Below are 16817 nucleotides of genomic sequence, written 5' to 3'. Positions count from 1 at the left end.
ACCAATACTGAGACTAACTGTAGTGTCTTGGCTAAGAACAGCTAACAGTACAGAACAGAAATGAATTTTCAGGATTGTCTGATCTGGACAGTATAAGACCTAACATTTCTAATTTATGTAGGCTATAAAAACTGAATGTGTTCAATTGAACTGATATATAAATTACTCCTTTCAGATACTATAATTTGAAGTAGGCACCAAACAAGTGAATAGCAGTACTGAACTGCTATTCGAAGTGATTTCAATCTAGTGCTGAGAGGAACAAATGGCTGAGGAAGAACTGAAATCATTTCAATTTGATATCACCTTAACTAAAAGCCCTATTCTCGCACTATACATTGAGCAATGTTGTATTTCAAGATAAGGGACTTAAATGCAAATTTTAATTTATAACGATAACTACATGGTTACCCTGAATAGTACAGTAGAATGCTGCAGATATTATTTCAATTTGTTTCAGCTGAATCACAATTCAGAACAAGTGTAAACAAAAGGATTTGAATCTCCAGGAGGAGCTGCTTCAAGCTAAATGTTACAATCTGTTGAATTACTGAATTAGGAAACAGACTTCACTACAAAGGAAAAACAGAGAGAAGAATTCAAAATGAACTCTCAGGCTGTTACACCATCTGACCCTGATTGAAACACGAAGCTAACATTTTTCACAATGTATTCTGTCCACTCAGAGAAATGGCCGAAAGCCATAATCTAAATATGCTTCTTCACAATAGAAAGACAAAGCAATGCGAGTCCAGACTGAGTAAATACAATGAACGAGTATACCTCAGCACTATAAATGCTCTCTATTTCCAAAGGGGTTGCAATTCACTTTAAAAAAAACTGCTTGTGAATTAGTTACACAAAAGCCTCAGAATGCTGCTGAATGGCTTCCAGCTCTTGATTAAAATCAGGCTCACTGTAAAGTTGAATGTTTGATTCACTTACCACCATTAACTCGAAGTTAAAAACTGATTTGACAAAATACCCAGCTAATAATCTCTAAGGAATTCCAACTCAAAGTTCCCATTTCCACACAACAAATATAAATATGTACTTGCCATTCCAGTTATATTTATTCCATTCCCTTTCAGTTGTTCATCTGGCACATCACAAGCTTCTTAGTACATTCCAGCCATCAACTCAGACTGCCCTGTTTCCGCTGCAGTTAATAGCTGCTCCACTCTCAAAGCTCCAGTTGATGTCAGCTTTTTTTCCAGTGTAATCCAACCCTTCAATGTCTCGGTAACATTCAGTGTGAAGAGGTAAAGAAAATCAGCAACTTTCAGCATGGCCACAGCTGGTGACTGTGTGGTCTTTGTCCTGTGCTCATCAGGTGCCTGCCCTTCACAACGCAGCAACAAAGCCCTTGACCCCACAAAAACACTCTACTGTCTCTGAATACATTATTAGTAACATGTTAACCATGTGGCCATTCTCTGTTTCAACAATTAACTCTCAGCGCTGTTCTACATTTACCTATTAACAATTCATGTGGTTTTAAAAAATCAGTTTACCATGAAGAGATCTTACAATCACTCAATTCTGACTACTTTACACTAGAGTTCATGTCACACATACAATTCACACCACAGCAACCAAATGCACAATTGTATGGACTGTGAAAAAATGAGATACCAGCAATAAAATACAAGCTTTTATCAGCCAGCGGAAGAAGGCGGCTCTTTAGCAAAGCAGTTGATAAGGTCTAACATGGCAGACTGGTCACAAAAGTAAAAGCCCAGCCCACGGAAGCCAAGGCAAACTGGCAAATTGGATCCAAAACTGGCTCAGAGGCAGGAAGCACAGGGTAATAGTTGATGGGTGTTTTTGTGACTGGAAGGCTGTTTCCAGCAGGGTTTTATAGGGCTCAGTACTAGGTCCCTTGCTTTTTACATACGAACTGGGAGCAGGAGTAGGCCTGGGAGTCGGAGAGGCGGCAGGCCTGTGTGGAAGCAGGCCTGTGTGGAAGCAGACCGGAGCAGGAGGATATAAATTGGGCTGAGGCTCGAGACCCACACTTACCTGGGAGTCGGAGAAGCACATCAGTTAGCTGCTTGGAATCGGCACATGCTGGGTTTGAAGAAAGAGTGAAAAAAAGCAAACAGTGACGTTACAGCAAAGTCACATGTTGATTGATCAGCATCTACTGTAAGGATCTGTGTGCAAATAGCTAGATTAATTCACTACTTTTAGGAAAGGTGTGTAACAAGCTGGAATATAGAATAACATAAAAGCTGGTGAGTCTGCTGTTGTTTTTTTTTAGTTTAAGCAGTAAGGCTTATTGTATTACGAAGCTTAAGTTGTTACAGTAAGTGTTGGTGATGTGGAGCATTAATTTAAAAACTAACAAAATAATTAATTTAATAGTTAATTAAAACACATTAAGGATGGCAGGGCAGGTGATGTGTTGCAGCTGCAGTATGTGGGAGTGGGTGGATTTCGATGTGATCCACGGCAAACATGTCTGCAGCTCGAGGAGCTACGGCTCAGAGTCAGTGAGCTGGAGGCCAAGCAAGACACTGCGATGCGTCAGGGATGGGGAAAGTTATCTGAACACTTCGTTCCAGAAGGCACTCACACCCCATAGGATGGGGTCGTCTGATTTGGTCAGTGGTCAGGAACAGGAGGGTGCAACTGTGAGTGAGGCAGGTAAGGGGATCGAGAAGGCAGAAGTGGAGGAGCCTCAGCCCTTGTAATTGTCCAACAGGTTTGAGGTTCTTTCAGCTTGTATGGATGGCAGCGAGAGCTGCAGGGTGGATGAGCAAACTGACCATGGCACCGTGGTACAGGAAGCCATTCAAGCAGGAAGGAGTAAACAGAAATGTAGTGATTATAGGAGATAGTATAGTCAGAGGGATAGACACAATTCTCTGCAGCCAAGAGCCAGAGTCCAGAAGGCTGTGTTGCCTGCCCGCTGCCAGGGTTCGGGACATCTGCTCTGGGCTGGAGAGGAACTTGCAGTGGGAGGGGGACGATCCAGTTGTGGTCCATGTGGGTACGAGCGACATAGATAGGACTACGAAAGAGGTTCTGCATAGGGAGTAGGAACAGCTCTGGGCTAAATTAAAAAGCAGAACCCCAAAGGTAATAATCTCTGGATATTACCTGAGCCACGAGCAAACTGGCATTGGATAAATACGATTAGAGAGTTAAACGTGTGGCTCAACGATTGGTGTGGGAGAAATGGGTTTCCATTCATGGGGCACTGGCACCACAACTGGGGAAAGCGGGAGCTGTACCGTTGGGACAGTCTTCACCCGAACCCTGCTGGGGCCAATGTTCTGGCAAGTTATATAACTAGGGCAGTAGAGAGGGCTTTAAACTAAATAGTGGGGGCAAGGGATCAAGTGAGAGAATACATGTTAAATTAAAGAAAGAGGACAAGGCAAGATAGCAAGGTAGCAATAAGAGTGTGGCAGGAAGGTACAGAATGTACAAAATTAAGAGTGTGCAAGCAGTTAAGGTGAGAGGTTGTGTAAATAGTAAAAAGAGAGAAATGAAGGCTTTGTATTTAAGTGCGCGTAGCATTTGTAACAAAACAAATGAATTGATAGCTCAAATAGAAATAAATATGTATGATCTGAAAGCTATTACGGAGACATGGCTGTAAGATGACAAAGGCTGGGACCTAAATATTCAAGTGTACGTGACATTGTGGAAGGACTGGAAACTAGGAAAAGGTGGAGTGGTAACTCTGTTAATTGAGGATGGCATTAGTACATTAGCAAGAGGTGACCTTAATTCTAAAAATCCAAGAGGTAGAATCAGTTTGGGTAGAGATAAGAAATAGTAAAAGTAGGAAGTCATTTGTGGGAGTGGTTTATAGGCCCCCCTAATAGGAACCACACTGTAGGAGGGGTATACAGGAAGAAATAATGGAGAAAGGTACAGTGATAATCATGGGTGATTTTAATCTACATACAGATTGGACAAATCAGATTGGCAAAGGTAGCCTGGATGATGAGTTCATAGAGTGTTTTCAGGACAGTTTCTTAGAGCAGCATGTTCCAGAGCCAACCAGAGAGAAGGCTACTCTAGATCTGGTAACATGTAATGAGACAGGATTAAATAATGACCTCATAGTAAAGGTGCCCCTAGGTAGCAGTGATTACAACATGATTGAATTTTGCATTCAGTTTGAGGGTGGGAAGTATGGATCTAAGACGAGTGTTTTAAACTTAAATAAGGATAATTATGAGAGTTTGAAGACAGAGCTGGCTAAAGTAAACTGGGAAATTAGGTTAAGGGATAGGTCAGTAGCGATGCAGTGGCAGACATTTAAGGAGATATTTCATAACACTCAGCAAAGATACATTCCATTGAGAAAGAAAGACTCCAATGGAAGCGCGCACCATCCGTGGCTAACTAAAGAAGTTAAAGATAGTATCAAATTGAAAGAAAAAGCGTACAATTCAGCAAAGCGTCGTGGCAGGTCAGAAGATTGGACAGAATATAAAAAACAGCAAAGAATGACAAAAAGAATAATGAGAGAGAAATTAGAGTACGAGAGGAAATTAGCTTCCGGAACGGTGTGACGCACGCTGCAGAGCTGCCGCGATATTTCGCATGGCGGCTCATTAACATGGAGGGGGCGGACTGCCCGCCCCAAATGACGTAGAGGGGTGGGCATTCCATCCCCGGCAACGGCATCCGGCGCCACCGTACAGGTGCCGGCGCCATTTTTAAAGGGCTTCAAGCCCTTACCGGCAATTTAAATAACTAAACCAAAATGGAGGGAACATTTAAAGTTCTAACTTTAATTAAAGATCGAAGCCCCTCTCCCACCCCCATGACCCATTTATTGTCTTTTCCACAGATAAAAAAAATTTCCCATCCCCAATTTTCCCCTCTGAACTTTGTTACCTTTGCCCTTCAACCCCTTCCCACCATCCCCTCAGCCAATTGAAGGAATCTGTCCTGCTCCCCCCATCGCGCCCTGAAAATTTCACTCCTCCCCTCTCCCCTCCACATCGTGAAAAGGTAAGTAATTATGCAGTGATTATACATTATTTAAATATGTTAATGTTTTTTTTTTGGCCGAGTAGCCGGGGTGGGGGCCACCCGAGGCCTCGCCGCCCCCGGTAAAATGGGGTGGAGCCTTCCTGAAGTCGAGGCCCATGGCGGGCCCCCCCCTCATGGCCCCCGAAGTCGGTTGGGGGGGGGGGAGGGGGGAGGGCTTATAAAATTCAGCCCATAAAAACAAATAGTAAGAGTTTCTACAGGTATTTAAAAAGGAAAATAGTAATTAAAGTAAGTGTTGGTCCTCTAGAGAGAGTATCTGGGGAGTTAATTATGGAAAATAAGGAAATGGCAGAGGAATTGAACAGATTTTTTGCATCTGTCTTCACTGCAGAGGATACAAATAACATCCCAGAAATAACTGAATCAAGAGCTGAAAAGGAGGGAGGAACTTAAAACAATTACCAGGGAAAGTAGAGCATTGCTACCCGACCCCGACCAGACCCGACGACATGGGTCAGGTTCGGGTCGGGTGTCTCTTCCAGGTCTGGCATTCGGGCTCGGGTCAGGTAGGGCTGGGTCAGACACAATGCTGCCTTTTGGTCAGGGAGTGAAAAGCTTCCAGATTTGAACAGCCAGGACGTCAAAGCAGGAAACGTGCATCCAGACTCCGCACTAGTCTGCAGTGACCAATTCCATCCAAGGTAGAGCACAACCTCTTTAACATAATCAACTTCATTCCGGTGGTTGGGTCAGGTTGGATCGAGCACGGGAGAAAAATCAAAGGACTCGGGCTGGATGTGGTTCTGTCGAGCTCAGGTCGGGTTTCAATTGCAGACTCGAGCAGACCTTTAAGGGAAAGGGTACTGAGAAAAATTATTAGAACTAAAAGCTGACAAGTCCACAGGACCTGATGGACTTCATCCTAGGGTCTTAAAAGACGTGTATGCTGAGATAGTGATGCATTGGTTTTAATTTTCCAAAATTCCCTAGGTTCTGGAAAGGTCCTATCAGGTTAGAAAATAGCAAATGTAACTCCACTATTCAAGAAAGGAGGATGACAGAAATCTACATACCAGTTAGCTTAACATCTGTCATAGGGAAAATGATGAAATCTATTATTAAGGATATTATAACAGGTCATTTAGAAAATTTCAATGCAATCAGGCACAGTCAACATGGTTTTGTGAAAGGGAAATTGTGTTTGACTAATTTATTAGAGTTCTTTGAGTAAGTAACAAGCAACGTGGATAAAGGGGAACTTGTGGATGTGGCCTACTTGGATTTCCAGAAGGCACTTGATAAGGTGCCGCATCAAAGGTTACTAAACAAAATAAGAGCCCATGGTATAGGGGATAACACATTAGCATGGATAGAGGATTGGTTAGCTAACAGGAAACAGAGAGTAGGCATAAATGGGTTGCTTTTGGGTTGGCAAGCTGTAACTAATGGAGTGCCACAGGGATTAGTGCTGGAGCCTCAATTATTTACAATCTATATTAATGACTTGGATGAAGGGGCAAAATGGATGGTTGCTAAATTTGCTGATGACACAAAGATAGGTTGGAGAGTAAGTTGTGAAGAGGATATAAGGAGTCTGCAAAATGATATATGTAGATTAAGTGAGTGGGCAAAGATTAGGCAGATGGAGTATAATGTGGGAAAGTGTGAACTTGTCCACTTTGACTGGAAAAATAGAAAAGGAATATATTATTTAAATGGTGAGATTGCAGAGGAATCTGGGTGGCCAAGTACACAAAACACAAAAAGTTAGTATGCAGGTACAGCAAGTGATTAAGAAGGCAAAGGAAATGTTGTCGTTAATTGCAAGGGGAATGGAATACAAAAGTAGAGAAGTTTTGCTATAGTTGTACAGGACATTGCTGAGACAACATCTAGAGTATTTTATACAGTTTTGGTTTCCTTACTTAAGAAAGGATATAGTTGCATTGGAAGCAGTTCAGAGAAGGTTCACTCGACTGAATCCTGGGATGAGGATCTTATGAGGAAAGGTTGGACAGGTTGGGTCTATATTCATTGGAGTTTCGAAGGATGAAAGGTGATCTGATTGTAAGATATAAGATCCTGAGGTGACTTGACAGGGTGCATGTGGAAAGGATGTTTCCTTTTGTGGGAGAGGCTAAAACTAGGGGTCACTGTTTAAAAATAAGGCGTCTCCCATTTAGGACAGAGATGAGGATAAATTTTTTCTGAGTGTTGAGAGTCTGTGAAACTCCCTTGCCTGGAGAGTGGTGGAGGCAGGGTCATTGAATGTTTTTAAGGTAGAGGTGGACAGATTCTTGACAAACAAAGGAGTCAAAGGGTATCAGGAGTAGGCAGGAAAGTGGAGTTGAGTCCACAAGCAGATCAGCCATGATCTTATGGAATTTTTGTGGTGTATATCAATGATTTGGACTTGAACATAGGGGGTATGATTAAGAAGTTTGCAGATGATACAAAATTAGCCGTGTGGTTGATAATGAAGAAAAAAGCTGTAGATTGCAGGAAGATATCAATGGACTAGTCAGGTGGGTGGAACAGTGGCAAATGGAGTTCAATTTGGAGAAGTGTGAGGTCATGCATTTGGGGAAGGTTAACAAGGCAAGGGAATACACAGTAAATGGTAGGATACTGAGAAGTGTAGAGGAACAGAGGGAATTTGGAGTGCATGCCCACAGATCCCTGAAGCTGGCTGGACAAGTAGATAAGGTGGTCAAGAAGGTATACGGGATGCTTGCCTTTATTAGCCTAGGCACAGAATATAACAGCTAAGAGGTTATGTTGAAACTGTTAAAAACACTAGTTAGGCTACAGCTGGAGCACTGTGCGCAGTTCTGGTCACTGCGCTATAGTGGAGATTTACGAGGATGTTGCCTGGACTGGAGAATTTTAGTTATGAGGAAAGATTGGATAGGCTAGGGCTGTTTTCTTGGAACAGAGGAGGCTGAGGGGAGACCTAATTGAAGTGTATAAAATTATGAGGGGTCTAGATAGAGTGGATAGGAAGGCGCTATTCCCTTTGATTGAGCGGTCCATAACCGGGGCATAGATTTCGGATAAGAGCTAAGAGGTTTAGAGGGGATTTTTTCAATGAAGATGGTGGGGATCTGGAACTCGCTGCCTGAAGGAGTAGTAGAGGCAGAAACTCTCATAACATTTAAAAAGTACTTGGATATGCACTTGAAGTGGCGTAACCTACAAGGCTACAGAAAGAGCTGGAAAGTGGGATTAGGCTGGATGGCTACTTGGCAACTGGCACAGACAAGATGGGATGAATGGCCTCCTTCTGTGCTGTAAATTTCCATGATTTCTATGAAGATTTGCTTGTCCCTAAAACTGTAATATTCCACAGATGTCAAAAGCTTTTCTCTGGAAGGAGCAAAGGAAGCTAACCTGCTCATTTTCTGTGTGGCCAAATTTCTAGGCCTGAATTAACAGCATGACTCTTATTACCCACACTGCCCTGAAAATAACGCCTACAGTGAAACTTGAAATATTCATAATGAATAGTGGTAGCAAAACAAAAACAAAGCAGATCAATTTCATTCACTTTATTCTGATAACTATCAGTGCAGCTGTTAAAAAATGTATTCTTCACAACCATGTTTTCCTCCTCTTTAATTTGAGAAGGGGCCTCAAGTGACACAATACTGGGACTAGCCAGATGTACATTCCTACATAACATTATTCAGCTGATGTTTCTCCATAATAAAGCGCTAAGAATTGCACAAGAGTGACATACCGCAACCTGCCTCTGATTCCTCCCCTGGAATAGGCATCTGGCCTCCTTTAGGTGGCACTCAAAGCTGTAAACTCAGTGTGTGCCATACCTTTCACACTGTCACATCAATTTGCTCTGTCACAAGAGTCCCCAATACAGTTTTAAGCAAGAGGGATGATGGTATCCATTACCTGGTGTACCTGGCTTGTGTTTACATATCTGAGCATTGCAACATTGATGATATCATAGTGTTGGCATTACTCAGAACAGACAGATGATAGTACCAGAGTGCTCTGTGTGTACAGTAAATATGCTTTTTGATATTTGTTAATGTGTAATTTTCACAGAAGTCTTTTATATAAGCCTGCCAGCAGCTTTAATTTCAGTCCAAATTAGGCACTGCAGATGCCATGTGAGTTTTGTTTCTATGACAACACAACGATATTCGAACTGGTTATGAAATTATGTTCTCTCTTCCAGTTCCAACTATCTCCTAGCTCATGGGATAACAGTCTGTGCAAAACATGATCTAATTGAAATTATCCAATAAATAATCATATTTATTAACTTATATTTCTACGTTCCTAATTTCCTAAGGACTGGATATTCTGATGCTTCCAATAATGTTGAAAACAACAACAATGAACAACAGAATATAATCAAGTAATTTACCCAGTAAAAATTTAATGCTGCAATGTCGAAGCATCAACACTGGGGTTAAAGGAAGGGTCACAAATGTATGTGTGATCTCTACTCTGAGTTGTGCCGAATAGGGAGGAAGCCAGCAGAGGCTGCAGCTTCGCCTTGGGATGAGAAGACAATTGCACCTGGATCATCCTGAGTGTCGCCCAGCACCTGGCTGCAAGGGGACACTGATGGGCTGTGATTTCAATTCCGGGCTCGGGACTCCAACATCACATTTATTTCCGGGTCCTGACCCTGCACCGTGCCAGCAACATGCATGCGTTGCAATTTTAATATGTTAAGTAGCTAATTGGCCTGGAGTAATGTCCAATTAGTGGCAGTGGACACCGGAAAGAGGCAGGACACAGGCAGCAGTAAACCTGATTTAAAGGGCGAACGACAGCCATTGCTGCGGTAGCTGTTCGTCCCCATGATGAAAGGAGGAGCTGAACAGAGGGCAGGGAGGGCCCCTGTGCCAGGGCAGCTACCCGTTTCTCCGATGCCACGCTGGAGGTGCTGCTGGAGTTGGTGACTAAACAGAGAAACATTCTGTTCCTTGGCAGTGGCAACAGAAAACCTGCAAGGCTCACCAAGGCAGCATGGCTGGAAGTGGCTCATAATGTCAGCACCAGAGGAGTGGTAAGAAGGAACTGGGTCCAGTGCAGGAAACATTTGATCTGCTTAAGTCTGCCAAGGTGAATCCAAAGATGGACCCAGAAGGCATGCCTTCTCAGCAGAGTGCAAAAGACAGAGACATCTTGAAGGCGCATCGAGGTCTCCTAACCATGGGATTGATGTGTGCTCAGCAGCCTTAATGACCTATTAACCATTGGTCAGAACACTTGTGCTGTAGGACAGGAGGCTGTAGTGTAAACTACAACATCTCATGCGAATGAAAAGTGGCAAGTAGTGAGGGAGAGAGGCATAGCCCTAACTGTATCTTTCTTTGCCTTGCAGGTCAAACGGGAGATGAACGTCAGAGAGAGCAAGAGGACACGTCTGGATGGTGGGATGCCCCAGCTTGTGGCACTGACACATTTTGAGGAGATAAGGCTTAATGTGGCCAGCATGGCAAGCCACAGGGGCGCTGGAGATGGAGAAATGGGAGTCCACCTTGGACAGGAAGACAGGATGAAAAGATTTCAACATCTCCAGTTTCAGGGCATGCATGGCAATGCTCCCCGCACAACGAGCTGTCAATGCATGAGCTGTCATCTCATTATTTCATGTATTGAAACATTTGTTGATTGTGCTAATTTCTCATCTTCTGTTATGTCTCCCATAGGGCCAGCTGCAGAAGGACAGGAGGCCATAAAATGCCAACACGTTCTCGAGAAGTCAGAGGAGAAAAACAGCTCTAAGCATGCACCGTCCCATCTTTCTTGCACACCCTCCACCAGCACAGATACTCACACGTGATTAGAGACAATACCACAGGGTGAAGCACACATCACAGCAGAGAACAGCACGAGGATACAAGGGAGGCAGAGGTTGGAAGAAGGTGCAGCCCTACTCAGGAGGGTGAAGATACAGAACCTCATCAGTCACGAAACAGGTGGCTCAACCTAGAGCATCAGCACGAGAAGTGCGCCCACATGTCGGAGTTACCTGACGCACTGCAGAGTCATGGAATGAGAATGGAAGAGTATATTCATCTTATGTGCTCCACAATGTCTCAGTGCTTTGAGTGCATGAGCTCCTCCATTGACAGGGTGGCCAACCTCATGGAGAGCCATATGCGGCATGAGAATGGATGCAGAAAAGCACACTCACATACATGAAATGCATGCCGCAGTCTGTGGCATTGACTGGTCAGTGGTGCAAAAGGCACAACGAAGCATGGAGTTGTTTGCCAGTTGTTGCCCAACTGGTGTTTCCCTCCCGTCACGCTCACGCACGGGAGTTCCAGCTAACGGCTGGAATACCGGCATGGGACGGCCATCGCTACCAGATAGGTAATTATTCTTTAATTTTAATCTCATTTGTATATTAAAACGAAGGCGGCAGAGCAGCCATACCGAGGCCTCGCTGCCGCCGGTAAAATGCGGCGGGACCTTCCCAGTGTCCGGGCTCGTGGTGGGCCTCTCCTGGACGAATTTTCCGGGCCACCCCACCATGACCCCCGACTTGGATGGCTCATGAAATTCAGCCCACTATTATTCACCTCCAAGTTACACTGTTGTACTTGTAGATCAAGTATGAATCATCTGTGCTAAGTAAGAGACATGGGATCTGCTTATGAGATTGAGGAGTGCCACTGAATCTGGGAAGGTAGCTATGGCAAACCTGAATTTGTAATGAGACTATAAAAACCTTCAGTAGTCTATTCTGTTATATCTGTGATTGAAGAATTCCAACATGTATTATTTCTCAGTGCTGATAGAAACAGCAGTGTTTTGAAATCCATTGTTGGAAACTGAACCATAAACCATGGAGCAAGATCGTGTCAGCAGTAGGTCCCCCCCAAAATTTAAAAACCCCAAAAACCTGCCTCTTGGGAAAGACTCCCAGAAGTCCCCTTAAGGGCTACTGGTTAAACATGATGTACATTTTTATGACTGAATCAATCTCAACTGCTTCAACTGAATTTTACGTTGTATTTACTGGTAACTGCCATGCTTTGTATGGTAAGTTATTTCTGTTTTGCATAACAAAGTCATAGAACCTGGAGAAATGGGACTGACTTTCGGAGTTCCAAGGCGTGACACTGGTGGGGAGGGGTGGGGAAGTGAAAATTTCAGGGCGGGGGGTGCGGGGAGAACTACTGCAATTGGTTGTGGGGATGATGGAAAGGGATTGAAGGTCAACGGTTCTGAAGTTAGGGGGGGAAGTTCATGAAATTAAAAGGTTTATTTGGGGGGGATATGTCACTGTAATACATGCGGACTCAGTGGGGGCTGTGGGAGAGGGGGTTCTAAGTTGAAATTAAAGTATTCGGCAGGTTCTGGTGAAGCGGCACCTTTAATTATTAAAATGAGACTGAAGGGCCTGAAGCCCTTTAAAAATGACGTTGGAGCCTGTGCAACAGTGCCGGACGCCATTGCCTGAGTGGCCACCCCCTCTAAGCCATTGGGTGCAGCCATTCCACCCCCTTTATTTAAATGAGCCTCCGCACGAAATATCGCGGGGGCACAACGACGGCGCATCCATGCAGGAAGACCAGCGAGATTGGAGCGCGCCGCTTCAATTTGCGGCGCGTCCATAAATTTCAGCCCATAGTATCTCTTAGTGACTTGAAACGGATATTCACAACTTTTTCATGTGGTGTTTCAATCTTTCCAAACACTTGGTTGGACAAGGCTTGATACAAAATGATAAGCTGCTTTATTTCACACTAAGGTGAAGGCACTGAACTACAGTTATGATCAAACTCACTTAATTCAAACATACAAGCTATCGTTGTTCAATAATATAAAATAACAAAGACGCACACTTCCCATTAATGTGTGGTAATACCTGACTTAAATAAGATCATTTCTGAACATTCTGTTCTGCACACCAACCTGCTTGCTACTCGACTGCCCCACTATCTTCTTTTTCAAAAACCTCTGCTTGGCTAACTATGTCTGTGTGTTTTATGTCTCACTATTCATAGCTAGAAAGTGAAGGTTAATTTAATCTCCTTCAAAGGCTCAGAGATTCCCCAAACCAATGGTAGTGATATGTTTAATGAATAATGACATAATCTACATCTGGTTACCCTGTTTAGCTACATCTGAGAGCTTCTTACTAAAATATACATTATTTAAAAGTACATTTCTGAATCAAAACTTTCAAAGGGCTGAATTTTGTGGAGGCGCCAGAGGTCCCGCCACCAGAGCTGAAAATGGTAGTGATCCCGCTTCAGCCAATGGCAGGACCAGGGAGGCATATTGCTGGCAGCAGCCAAGTGGCCGCTGCTGGAGTGGCCATCCATTTAAGGATGGCGGTGGTTGTTGCTGAGGCTGCAACATCAGAGATAGCACCTCAATGGCTGGTCGCCCTCGAAGATAGGTAAGTGGGGGTTGGGGGACGCCCGAGTCAGGTAGGCAGGCCATGGTGATGGGGGTGGGGGGAGGGGTTCACTGAGTGCTGGTGGCGCTGTTGCTGAGGGTTGCCACTGCTGCAGGGGCCCCTCAATGGGCCATGGAGTGCCCATAAAGGAGGACCCCTACCCCTCCGGAACTTGCTGGCAACCACATTTTCACTGGGTGCTCTCCCCGAAGTGGCGACGCTGCCCCCCCACCCCCAACTCCGATGCGGGCAAAATGCACGTGGAGGTAGGAAGTGGCACTTAGTTGATCACTTTTAAGCAGTTCATTTGGCATCACAGCAAGCGAACAATCTGCCAGCTTTCCCACCACAGGCAAAATGGCATGGCGGCAGGAAGACATGAGGAACCCCCCCCCCCCCCCACGACCTGAATTGCCTACCCATGCCATCTGGCCAGCCTTCCTGTTACCCAGCCCATTGTCAAAGGGCCCAGAAAATTTCAGCCAAGGTGTTCATTCTGCAGCATAATAAATTATTCTGGGCAAATGCTGAATTGGAATTTATGTAAAAATAATCACCTCTCCCACTGATCATTTGAAACCAGATGACAAGCTTTGTCACAACATTTTCAATCCTCTGGCAGGGAACAGTACTTCACAACAGTTCACAAGGGTAGTACCCCAGGCAATACTGGGACAGATATAGAATATAGGATGTACATAGTGCAATAGAATCTGAGCTACGACCTTTGTAAAGAAATCCAGGAGAGCTACGAACTAACAAATCTACAGAGTTTTCTGTAACAAATACTGTAAACATCAACAGAAAGTTTTTTTTTTACTTAACCTTGCGTCTTTAGGTAGTTCCTGAGAAGTGGTATCTTCAATTTCAACTTATGATTTACATTGCCAATAGCTAAATGAATTGCCTGTATACTCTACATAGCTTAGTTCTAATACTGATTAATATCTCTATCCTACTGGGAAATATCCTCTCAGCAAATTACAAGCACATACTGCATAATGTGGTTGCCTTTCATCATGCCAGTAAGACCACTATTTCGAGTAACACTTTCCTTTTCAATTGCATTTCAATTTAATTTAATCTCCAGACTATTATAGAATTCCAGTAAAAAACCTGTCACATTTGTATTATTCTCTTACTGAGTGAAACAGTGTACAAAACCTGAATAGAATTTTCTCTTTCTCCCTTTTAAAAATCTGTTATCAAGTCTACTGCATTTACACAATTCCTGCCCAGCTCTGAAAGTGGGGAAGCCTGGCCGACATGACTACCATCAATCCCTTTCTTGATCAGCCAACAGTGGCGCAGTGGTTAGCACCACAGCCTCACAGCTCCAGCGACCCAGGTTTGGTTCAGGGTACTGCCTGTGCGGAGTTTGCAAGTTCTCCCTGTGACCGTGTGGGTTTCCGCTGCGTGCTCTGGTTTCCTCCCACAGTCAAAGACTTGCAGGTTGATAGGTAAATTGGCCATTGTAAATTGCCACTAGTGTAGGTAGGTGGTAGGAGAATTGAGGGAAGGTGGGGATGTGGTAGGAAATATGGGATTAATGTAGGATTAGTATAAATGGGTGGTTGATGGTCAGCACAGACTCGGTGGGCTGAAGGGCCTGTTTCAGTGCTGTATCTCTCTATTACAGACATATGCCTGCAAAGAGCGATTAGACGATTTTTCATTTTCTTACTTTGAACCCCTGTACCTTGCTAAATTAGCCTGTAATTGTTGAAAATCTTTTGATTACACAACAATATTTTTATTCAGAAGCAAATATATATTGTCTTAGTTAACTGCCATATGCGCATAAAAAGTTTATTACTTGAGTTCCACTAGATCTGAAACCTCAGACCCAGTGCGTGGTTCATCTGTACCTAAATGCTTGCTTTGGGTTAATCAGGCGTTTTCAAAGCAGATCCTCCTGACAGATTCATGGGACAGATATGAATTAAAGTACCATAGAACATCACCAAACATCAGGTTTACCTTTGAAGGATTAGCTCTGTTCTCTAGACTCATGCACTGCATTATAAAATATAAACACTGCTGTTTTAGGTATAAAGAAAGCAATTTAAAAAATTAAACTGGTTCAAAAATATGGCAAAGCAACTATCCCAACATACATTGGAACATTGTTACAACAAATTCTATTAGAAATCTCTCATTGTAGCTAATGTTTCTCCTAGTTCTATTGGAAATGCCATCAATTAGTAAAGAACCTCAGACCTCAGTAAGATGAACTCCTGATAAATAGAGTTATTTTCAGGACCCACAAGTTTCTTCTAAAGGTTTGACCATAATTTTTAGTGTACACATGAAAACCCATGTATCATTTCTAACACTGCACTCAAACGAAAAAAATCTATTGAGGCAAGATCAAAGAGTCAATTTTTCAATCTGACAATGCAGGGAACAAAGAGCATATGATCCATGGAACATTAGGACCGGCACAATTCTGTACACTATGAGGTAGATTTTGTGAGGCTGTGGTGCGATGGGGAGCCTTGTCACCACCACCACCAACCCCCCCACCCCAGGAGCACAGAATGGAAAATCTATGCTATGTGCTCGATTTTCTGATTAAAAATGTAATTTCTGAAATGCAATGATGGTGGACGAGGCTTGTACGTTATCTTGTAACCATTGTAACAATACCAGCACAATGTGATCAAAAGTAGCATCATGTTCAACAACACCAACAATGAATGTGTCAACCTTACCAGGTGTAGGAAAACAGCTGGTTCTAATCAAACTTATAAGTGTTTCCCAATGTATGAGGGGGGAGGAGGTAAGTTTATCAGTGTGGGGGGGGGGAGGGAGGGAGGGGAGCGAGGTCAAACTTACCTGATTGGTCTAGGGGGTGATAGGAAGGGGTAAAGGTAAAAGGTTCTGAACCTTTTCTGACCTTTCTGAAGGGGAGGTCATTTTTTTTGGGGGGGGGGGGGGGAGGGCAGGTATGACATGTAATGCAATTGTGGGGGGGTGGGGGGGTAGTGGGAGAGGGCCTGGAAAGATTTTATAAATTAGTTTTATTAACTTTAAATTCACTGTCTCTTTAAAAATTTCAACTGTCATTTAAAGTTCTAAGCCCTTTAAAATTGGCACGGCACCTGCGCAGTGGCGCAGTTGCCTGGGACGGCTCGCACCACCCCCTCCATATCATCGGAGGAGCGGTCCGCCTCGGGCATGTTAACGAGCCCTACGTTTACGATCGCGACGGCTCCGCAAAGTGACAGCCGTGTGTGCATGCGGGCCACCATCTTTTACGGCCGCCACCGCACTCAGCGGCAACTACATAAAACCCAGCTGCATATATCAGAAATTCAGGAGCAGGGCCATTCCTTTAAATGATCACACAATTGATTACAGTTGCCACTCCTTTGTAAAAAAAAATAATCAAAAATGGAAATGCGTCCAACGAAGAGTCTCTTATTTGGGACCTCCACGTTTATGGAGATACAAATCT

General features: G+C 43.8%; 1 protein-coding gene across 10 annotated transcripts in view; it reads right to left on the bottom strand.

The window, feature by feature from the left end:
* The window catches only part of LOC137347681 (disabled homolog 2-interacting protein-like), an 860897-nt gene that overhangs the window by 166429 nt on the left and 677651 nt on the right, over nt 1-16817 (bottom strand). For 2 of the 10 annotated variants that reach the window (XM_068012393.1, XM_068012397.1), the window contains exon 1: nt 1059-1353. The exons of the other annotated variants lie outside the window; for them this stretch is intronic. Coding sequence is in view for 1 of the 2 variants with exons in the window: in XM_068012397.1 (XP_067868498.1) it covers nt 1059-1061 (3 nt within the window). In the remaining variant the exon portion in view is untranslated. Of the gene's footprint in view, nt 1-1058; nt 1354-16817 lie in introns of those variants that run through there. 10 annotated transcript variants of the gene reach the window in all.

This window comes from Heterodontus francisci, chromosome 32 (genome assembly GCF_036365525.1).
Source record: "Heterodontus francisci isolate sHetFra1 chromosome 32, sHetFra1.hap1, whole genome shotgun sequence".
NCBI classification, from domain to species: Eukaryota; Metazoa; Chordata; class Chondrichthyes; order Heterodontiformes; family Heterodontidae; genus Heterodontus; species Heterodontus francisci.
Note: the sequence above shows the minus strand (reverse complement) of the source record. Positions and strands in the feature narration are given on the sequence as shown.